Here is a 10,109-nt window from a genome sequence, read left to right as displayed (position 1 = left end):
AGATTTTATTTATTTATTTGACAGAGATAGAGCCAGCGAGAGAGGGAACACAAGCAGGGGGAGTGGGAGAGGAAGAAGCAGGCTCATAGCGGAGGAGCCTGATGTGGGGCTCGATCCCAGAACACCAGGATCACACCCTGAGCCGAAGGCAGACACTTAACCGCTATGCCACCCAGGCACCCCACTGTCCCAAATTCTTATGTTGTTTCTTCTGTGTCCACATTGAGAATGGTGGCAGGGAGGCAAATTGAGTTCCTACAATACCTTGGGCAGAGGTGGTGGCCCTGAGTTTGACATCCTTACCAATAAACTTAACATTTCTGGATTGATCTTTAACAATCTGTAATGCACGGGGAGAATATTAGCTACTTCAGTGGGTTGTCAGGATAGTAAATACAAAGGATGTAACACAGTTCTTGGTGTATGATAAGTGTTCAATGAGTAGTAATTATCGTGAGATTTATACTTAATTCCTGAAGGTAGCTATTCATATTCTAAACCTTGATTTATAGCAATACATTAAGTAGTTTTGGATTGGTACTCTTCTCCTCCTCACCCAACCAGTATCTGAAAGGTAATAAAATGGCTTGGCTTAGAGGTTTAGGAATTAGGGATTGAAATCTGCCATGCTTTTTCAATGGACAAGCCACGGCTGATTAAGCCAATTGAGTCCTCTTGCTCTTCTTCAAGGACAAATATTGTGTTGTTTTTACTTCAGTGGAACCAGGCAGTTGAAGCAAATACATCATCAGCAATTAGTTGTAAGAGGAGTTAAGCAACAGAATTGAGTTCTTTGTCTCTGTTCACTTTTTCTTTCCCAGAGGCCAGTTCGGGGAGGTAAACACTGTTCCTTTCACCTTCTTTGTATCTAAAAAGCTCTATAAAGTTGGGTACAAAGATTTGAGATTCAGATTATTAATATTATTGGTCATGACCTCTTACTGTGGTCTGTGCTTTGCAGTTTGCAGCATGCTTTCATATTTTACAAACCAGAGTTTTAAGATCTATGAGATTATACATTGTGTTTTGTTCACTATCTCAAATCTCTGTCCCAATGTCTTGCAAAATAGATATTTAATGACTACATGAATGAGTCTCAAATCTACCTCAACGGGTTATTCTGGAAGTTACCATTATTTCTCTTTTACACTAGAAGAAACGAAGTCTCAGATTTCATGACTTGCTTAAGGTCAGCCAATTGATAAGTGGAGGAAACAGAACTTCAACATAGTGGCTATTCTTTCTTTCCAGTACATACTTAAGGGTGGGAGGAGAGTTAAGTTTTTTGAAAAGTAGGCTAGTTTATGATTACAAAAATTAGTTTCCTTTCCAACCTATGGGAGAGGGCCCTGAGAGAATGTGGGAATTATTATAAGAAATTCAGGGGTATGCACACACCCACCAAGAATTATCAGAAAATTGGCAGAGAAGGTGGAGAGAGGACCCAGCCCCCTTTACATGTTGAGGCTCCTGGAGTAAAGAAATCCTGGAAGCACCCAGAATCTGGTGGCGGTTTAGATCTGAGCATCTCAAACTCTTGATGGGGAGAGACCAGTACTAGATTTTTGTTCCTTCGATCTGTTTTGGCCCAATAGATATTTAAAAAAACAAAACCAACCCCTCCCTTCCTAAAACACACACAATGAAAATAAAATACCTGTAATTTCCACACTTATTTCATGGACGACCAGTCCATGTAATTCCCTCACAGTCTATAGACCACATCTTGACTAGCATTAGTTTTGATTTTGAACACATTAAAAAAAACTACACTTGGAAAAAAAAAACTGTATTCACGATATTTTAATGCAGTATTTGTAAATCAATCCACGGTATGCTTTAGATGGTGAGGACCAGTAGTCTTGGGACAGAAGTTTAAACATGTGTGGTAAATATATTCTTTGTTCAGTGCTGTCAGTGCATTTCTGAGACGTACTGGATGACCTCATTTCGAGACAGCATCCAAAGTCTATACTTAAGGCCCTTTCTTGAGGCAAAGATCACACACTTATGTCCTAATGTTTTTCTTACATGCTACTGTTGTGATAAAACACGACTTAGGTAATAGCTCTGAAGAATTTATATTAGCTGTTTGAATTCCCCTCCCCCATTCAGTGAGTCTTGAAAGGACAACTACTGTCTTGTGGGAGAATCAGAAATTTGACATTAAAAATTGAAGGCCTTATACTTGAAATCTTTGATAACTATTTCTCCACATAGACCTCGAAGGGTTTGTGTGAAAGTTGGCTAATTCCACTATGCTTGTGGAATCTCTGTCTCCACGGGGACTTTAGTGTCTTCCAAAGGCTCGCTGTCCATTCCCAGACCCCAGGTTTTCGATGAGAAAAAGCAATGCCTCATTATTTGATAACTTCCAGGGTGCCAGGCAGTGTGGTGAACAGTGGCTCCTAGTCTCAGGGAGCTCAGGAGGAAGCAAGTGGAGGATCTGAGACAGTTCAACAAAGTTCCAGGAGTGGGAGTTGGGAGCAGAACCCTGCCCTCCCCTGCCATGAGGTGTGTGGAACTGGCAGCTGGACCCCTCACACACCCGACCCTGAGTGAGCTCTTCTGACCCTTGGTGCTGGGCCCAGATGGTCTTTCGTTTAGCATAAGAACTGGGCTTCATGCACAGAAATGATCATAATAGGAAGTTAAATGCCTGAAGAACGTGGTCCAGATTTCCAGGCAGAGCAGAGCAGATCGTGGGGCTGTAAGCTGGCTTTCTTGGCACGAAGCAGCCACACGGAGCATCTCAAGATGACGAGGCTGGCTGGCAGCCTGGAAATGCAGGGGCAATTTCTGTTGCTGAGATTGGAAAACACTTTCATTTTTGTGAGTTGAGGAATAGACAATTCTCCGTGGGGAACATGGGATTTTTTTTTTCTTCCTGGTGATGTCGCAGGCAGGTATAATGTTTGCACTTCTCACACATGGGGGAAATTCCCCTCGACCCATGCTTCTCAAAAGGAACGAACATGGGGGTAACCAGGGGATCTTGCTGAAATGCACATCGGGTTCAGTCGGTCTGGAGCTGTGCCCGAGACTCTGTTTGCAACGAGCTCCCTCCTGGGTGATGCCGAGGCGCTGTTCTGTAGTATTGCTGGTCTGTGGGCGGCACTTTCAGGCACAGGGACCTGGGGGCCTGGAAGTGTAGAAACTGGCCTCAACCGCTTTTGTGGAAGATACCGATTTCTGTTTCAGGCCTCACTGCTGTATTCCACTCGATGCCATGTTTACAGTGGCCTTTCCTTGTCTCAAGGGTCTTACCGTAGTATGAGAGTATGTATTGGTTGATGAGTTTAATCATTTAAAAAAGTCTTGGTTGTGCTTTTAAGTACATCTTCAGGGCAAAATGCTCGGTGTCAGGCACTGTCAAGTTCTGCTCGATCCCACATCATTACAAAGCATTACTTTGACCCACATATCTCGTCTGTCTGGCGTATGGTGGGGGCAGTCCACTGTTGTAAATCCTGATGCAGAGAGCTTGGCAATCCACTCGCAGAATGACAGACTCGCATGTTCTGTTCAGTGATTTGATTCTTCAGCCTCTTAACTACGGATGCATTATGGAGCAAATCTGTAAAAGGAACTAAATCCATTGATTATATTGTGGGCCTTAGATTCAGCTGTCACCAGATACAGCTTGTCCTTTGAGCAGCCAGGGTTAAAAACAATGAGAAATCTAAAAACAAGTTCCATTTTGATGCTTTGTCCCTTTTGGGCTACAGTAGGTGGCTTCTTTTAGAAGGGAAGTAAAGGCTCAAAGTTTTTTCAAAATTAAACTCAATGTGATTTCAGGAGAACTGGGGCTTCGTATCACGGAATGTGCTTATATGCCCAAGTCCTTTCTTCAGTGCAGTGGATCCCAGACCAGTGAGTGGCTTTTTCATCAACTTTCTGAGCTGATGTTAGTAGTTTCTTTCTTTTTTTTTTTTTTTAAGATTTTATTTATTTATTTGACAGAGACAGAGATAGTCAGCAAGACAGGGAACACAAGCAGGGGGAGTGGGAGAGGAAGAAANGGAGAGGAAGAAGCAGGCTCCTAGCGGAGGAGCCTGATGTGGGACTCGATCCCATAACGCCGGGATCACGCCCTGAGCCGAAGGCAGGCGCTTAACTGCTGTGCCACCCAGGCGCCCCTGACGTTAGTAGTTTCTAATGAAAAGATAATCCTGTAACATAGATCAAACTCTTCCAAAATTATTTTTAGTGGATCACTTAATATCTCTAATTTCTTCATTTATTTTTATTGGTCACATTCCACCCCTGAAATATTCCATGGGTCTGTCAGCAACTTTGATTGAAGCAGAAATTAATCTTATCAAATATCTTGATGAGGGCTTGGAAGAGTCCTTGCTATTAACAGGGTTTTGTGGTAATGGTATTCATCTTAATCAGATTTGGCTGACAAATCTCTCACAGAATTTTAGAAGGAAAAATAACCTGACTCATTTTGCCCATGTGATACAGCTGGAGAGTTTGCCTAAGGTCACCTGGGCCTGTCCCAGTCTGCCCTCCCCCCATCCCCACCATCTCCCTCATCCCATATGGATGTAATGCACTGGCTTTGAGGCCCAAAGCAGCAGGTTTTCCACCTTTCCTGGTGGGGGGCAGGGTGTTCTGTCTAAGCCATTCACTGAGGTCCCATAGCATCCAGCAGAGTTGCAGTGCACTCATCACGTCTCCGGAGAGACAAAATGGTGTGGTAGGAGCCCAGATTCTGTAGCCAGGTGGCCTGGGTCTAATGCTACCTTGCTGTATTCAGGTTGTGTGACTTTGGGCAGGCCACCAAGCCTCTCGGTGCTTCTGTTTCTTTAAATGTAAGATGGGGACCTTCCTCATAGGATTGTTATGAAGACTGAATGAGCGAATACCTACCGAGCAATTACAGCAAACATTCAAGTGCACTGTATGTGGAATTATGTGTGGGTTTGTGAATAGTGGGTCTCCACTAGATACTGAGTTGTTAAATCAGTGTTCTGAGTTTTTTCTAGCTTTAGAAAAATTGAATGGCCCGTAACAGAATAAAAGAGAACATATTAGAGTACATTGCATCTATGCAGGGTGTTGTTTGGTGTCTCTTCGGCTCTCTTTTTAGTGTTCTTTTGGCTGTGTCTGTGTATGTAATAGTTCACAGTGTGAAAATGTATTTCGCACTGTGGATTGTAGTTAAGAGTTTAGAAGTCCCTGCTCCACGGACTGAAGTGAGCTAATCCATTCTGTAAGTGCAGACCTATGGTGTGAATGAGGCACATTTTAGACATGAATGCACAAGATGAGCTCTGGCTGAAACTTAAATGTGCTTCTTTTGCAGAGGGAGACCAAAGGGCAGTTTCTTATTGACCACATCTGCAACTATTACAGCCTGCTGGAGAAGGACTATTTTGGCATTCGTTATGTGGACCCAGAGAAGCAGCGGGTAAGAGCCAACCTCTTTCTGGACCCATTTCAGGGAGTGACTCATGCTGTGGGTGACCAAAGAGGTTCCTCTCAGAGCAATCATGATGTATTCTTGTCCTCATGGTCATTGACCACCTGAAACTGACTGGCCCAGTGTGTGTGTGTGTGTGTATAAGAGTTTGGCACTGTTCCCACTGGACTGGGTAGGGCAGGAGAAAGGAAAACTTAGACATTTTCAGAAATCTGCTCCCAGATCCAGTTCCTGTGTCTTTCAGAAGCTTTGTTCAAACAGTGACTACATAAAATCTCATTGTGGAGAAAATATACCTCTCGGTATAAAAAGCTAGTGGTAGAAAGGGGAACGGGAGAGACCGCTTAAGGGGCACAAAGTTTTTTTCTTGGGTGATGAAAATGTTTGGAACTTGTTGTAGGTGGTGCTTATATGACATTGTGAATGTCCTAAATACCAATTGTACACTTTAAAATGGTTAACTTTATGTTATGTGATTTTCATTTCAATTAAAAAAAGCTCTTGGCAGATGAAGGGTTAAGATAGTTTGAAAGCTGCTCTTTGAACACCAGTAAATTTGACAGCCCCCATTATGTCCTTGTTCTTGAATATAACTGCCTTTGTTGGTATCTATTGGATTTTTGTAAGAGCGAGCAGGGGAGTCTTGCCTTTTGGGAACTGTACCAACATTATATATATATATGTATATTATATACATAGAGTATGAATTATATATATATGTATATGTATTATATACATATAGTATGTATTATATATATATATACATATATATATATTTTTTTTCATTCATTCATTCATGACATATGTTGGATTCAGTGATATATGTCCCTCACATCCAAAAGGTCCCAGGAATCTCCATCCCAGCTCCTACCACCTGGGGTTTCCCATTCCTGCAACCCTGCTGTGGGTCCCCGCTATGGATTAGGAGGCCCTGTACTTGCTCTGATCTCTGCTTCTTAGCCTCCCCCACTGACAAGCAGGGCAGTGTGTGCGAAAGGGTCAGCTGTGAGTGGTCTGGGATGGGGGGGGACAAGTCCACTCTGCCTTCTTTAATTTGCCCTCCTCCTGTTGTTGTCCCTGGTCATCTTTCTCTCCTCTGTTCCCTCTCTACAGTCCCACTTGGTTCTTAGTTTCATATTTACTGACCCAATACAATGAGGAGAGGCTTACAGAGTGTATTCTTGCAAAGGAGCAGGCTGTTTAAGGAATAGATTAGATTTTGTTCTGAAATCTGGGAAATCGTACTTAGCTTTTAGAGTCCAATAAGACCTAATCTTCTTTAAACACATAAATGCAGTGGCTCAGAAAGAGATTTTGGTTTCCTATAGCACTTGCCGGAACTCTCTAATGGGCCAAATATATACTTGAGTGAGAGGGAGGTAGCAGGATACTAGTGAGGATATAGATAGGACTGACGTGAGGTCACAGAGGGGATTCATGTGGCATTTCCTGCCATTAACAGTGGTTCCCAGACCTGGCCCTCCAACAAAATCACCTTAAGTGTTTACTAACAGTGCTGACTGTGGACCCTCTTCTGGACCTCCTGAATCAGAATCCCTGGGGCTAGGACCAGGAACATATATTTTAGCACATCCTGATTCTACTTTTGATGCAGCCATCCCAGTTTTGGTCTTCAGACTGGTGTTGGGGACCATGGCATAAAGATATTCGTAGACATATTTTCTTGTGGCTTATGGAGATATTACCCTTTTGTGGAGAGAGAAACAGACTCACTAATGTTACTTTCCCAAGGTCCCACAGCTAGTAAGTGTTGGAGGGAGTATTGAGTTCAAGAACATGGTTCAAACCTCTGTGGGTCAAACAGACTCTGTGGACTATATTAGTCATCTAACCACCCCTGAAAACAGATTGTTTTTGTGCAGAGTTCCATCCTAAATTCTAAACAAGCAACCTGCGGAAGTAATTCTAGCTACCATTAGTTGAGCATCTGTCATATGCCAGGAATTTTACTGTCATGGTCTCTAGGTTTCCCTAAAACACTGTAAGGAAGAGGAAAACTGAGGTGTGGAGAGTCAGTGGCTTGTCTAAGGCTACATGGCTAGTAATTCATGGTGGAAGGATGGTATTTGAACCCACATTCTTTCCGTCCATCTTCCAAGTGAAAATTCGAAACGTAACCTAGACAAGGGATTTGTAGACCTTTTCTGTAAAGGACCAGATATAAAATATTTTCACTTTTGACCCATACAACATCTGTATCATTTTTAAATTATTTTATTCTAGTGGAGAGCAGCCATAGACAATACCTAAATTAATGGATGTAACTGTGTTCTAATAAAACTTTTTTTCCAATAAAAGTCTTTTATAAATTGGCAATTAGCCATAGTTTGCTGACCCTTAGCTGACCTTTGCTTCCAGATTGTTTCTGGAAACCACTTAAATGCATAAGCTGTTTTCATTTCTCTTGATTCATTGGGAAGATATTGGATAATCTATTTTGAGAAGTCTTTAGAATTGTAATCAGATGTTGATATGGACTCATGGTTTTTCAAAAAATGTATACATAGACGCAGAAATATCGGTGCGTGTGCATGTGGGCTAGTATGCATATGTATATAGTTCCAAGTTCTGTTTTCTGAGATGGCCAAAAGCAATGACACCACAGTAGCAATGAACACACCTACCACCTAGATCTTGGTTTCTAAATATCATTTTCTAATAAAACGAATGTGGGCTCCTTGAAAACATGTCTGATTCTAGGGCAGAGTCAGGGACATCAAAAGAAGAGCCTGGGGTGTGTTGTGATGCCAGAAAGCAAGGATATGCTCAAAAGAGAAAAAGTCACTAAGCCAACCTGGAATGACATATGTTGGATGTGTCAGAGCCAACCTGGAAGAGCCGCCAGTGACCAAAACTGGAAAATTAGAGTGACAAAAAAGAAATAATAATAGTATTGGATTATAATCCATAAAGTAAAATATCCACGAGTCATATGAATATAAGTAATTGAATAAATAAAAAGGGGGAGAAGAGATAGCTCCTCCTTACAGATGAATTCCAGTTAATAAGTGTAGAAGGAATGAGGGAATAGCACAATGATTGTTGTGTACAAGATTCATTGATGAATGCTGAAATTAGTGGGCAGAAGTTGGAGGAGAAATAAGATATCTGTATAGTCTCCAAGTACTCTTCTCTGCCCCAGATACCTTTTGGTTAAAAAGGGAGTAAGACTAACTTTATAGTGGAGAAACCTGGCAGGCATCACTTTAACCAAGCAGTTAAGGTTAGCATCATCAGGGAGAAGACATTCCAACGTCACGTACCCCCTGATTATCCTGCATTGAGGAGGACACGTCATCCCGGCGGTATTATTCCCAATAAGGCATAACTTCTTTCAAATCTTGAGGAAATAGGAGAGCCTGAAGGGAGAGACGTTCTCCAAAACAACTTCCCTATATTCTTCAATCTCCAAAACAACTTCCCTATATTCTTCAAAAGTATTGAGGTCATGAAAGACAAGGAAAGACTGTGCAACTCTCATAGATTAGAGAGACACATCAACTAAGGCCATGTGGGATTCTGGATTGGATTCTAGAACAGAGAAAAGTCTGGCAGTGGGAAAACTGGTGAACTCCAGATTAAGTCTGTAGTTAAGTTAATAGCATCGTGTTAGTATTAGTTTCTTAATTTCAGTAACTGTACTCTGGTTATGGACGGTGCTAATATTAGAGGGAAAGGGGGGGTTATATTTGTACCTTTTTCATATGTCTAAAATTATTTTTTAAGTTAAAAAGAAGTGTTTAGGTTGATGTGCTTTGTTGTTCTTTAACTTTTGACTTGGTTGAGCTTAAATTTTAGTGTCCAGATGTGGGTAGTAGATTAGTGGAAAAAATGTGGGCCTCACTCAAAACAAAACTGTCTCATCTGATCTATCCACTAAATGGCATCCAGGGTTGTTGAATCGTTGTTTCCCACCCTGCATCATAGCCTTTTCTAGACTTTTGATTGAGGATTCAGTGAGAGTGTAGCTTCCACTTGGGCTGCAAAGTAGTTGTTACGCGAAACTGCGTGGACTTTGTACTCAGAAAGGTGTGCATTAAATCCCACCCCTGCTGGTCAGTAAGCTGTGTGATCTTGACCATGTTATTGAGCCTTTCCGAGTCCCTGTCCTGATGGTTAAAACAGATAACAGTACCCACCCGTGGGGTTGATATGGGAATTCAAGGTAAAGTTTAACAACTGGTATATACTGGGTACATGGTATACGTTATTTGTATCGTGCGTCTTGTAATTGTGCATTGGTCTAGGTGAGGCAATCGTATGAAGAAATACAACCACGGTTAGGAAGTCTAAAATCTAGAAATGTTCAAAACTTCTTTTAAAGGCAGGATGGCCATTGTTATGCTCTTTGGGGAGATAAGTGTGAGCCTTGGATAATTAGAAAAAGGGGCTCAGAGGCACAAAGATCCGCTGATATGGGAGTTTTAAGCCGAGATGAATTGACCAGCTTTGGTGGTTTTACCAGGTCGCATACTTTTTCTCAGTGAAAAATAAAACCGATGAATTATTCGGATAGAAAGATAACCAACAGAGAAAATTAAGTTAGTTAGAAAAACTGAAGTGGAGCTTACCTTTGCTGTGGGAGTTGGTGGTTTGCCTACAACTCTTCGCAACTTGATTTACAGTAAACCATTGTGGAATATTAAATATTTAGCAT

The 10,109-nt window shown here is 41.7% G+C and overlaps 1 protein-coding gene across 4 annotated transcripts in view; it reads left to right on the top strand.

Annotated features, from left to right (window-relative positions):
• FRMD3 (FERM domain containing 3) overlaps positions 1 to 10,109 on the top strand; it is a 309,467-nt gene that overhangs the window by 155,481 nt on the left and 143,877 nt on the right. For 2 of the 4 annotated variants that reach the window (XM_034647100.1, XM_034647098.1), the window contains exons 2-3: positions 3,799 to 3,873; positions 5,315 to 5,419. In XM_034647100.1, coding sequence (XP_034502991.1) covers positions 3,799 to 3,873; positions 5,315 to 5,419 — 180 coding nt within the window. The remainder of the gene's footprint in view (positions 1 to 3,798; positions 3,874 to 5,314; positions 5,420 to 10,109) is intronic. The other 2 variants (XM_034647099.1, XM_034647101.1) reach the window with 1 other exon arrangement.

The sequence above is a fragment of the Ailuropoda melanoleuca genome, chromosome 17 (genome assembly GCF_002007445.2).
Source record: "Ailuropoda melanoleuca isolate Jingjing chromosome 17, ASM200744v2, whole genome shotgun sequence".
NCBI classification, from domain to species: Eukaryota; Metazoa; Chordata; class Mammalia; order Carnivora; family Ursidae; genus Ailuropoda; species Ailuropoda melanoleuca.
The sequence above is the reverse complement of the archived record's forward strand: the minus strand, read 5'-3'. Positions and strand labels throughout refer to the sequence as shown.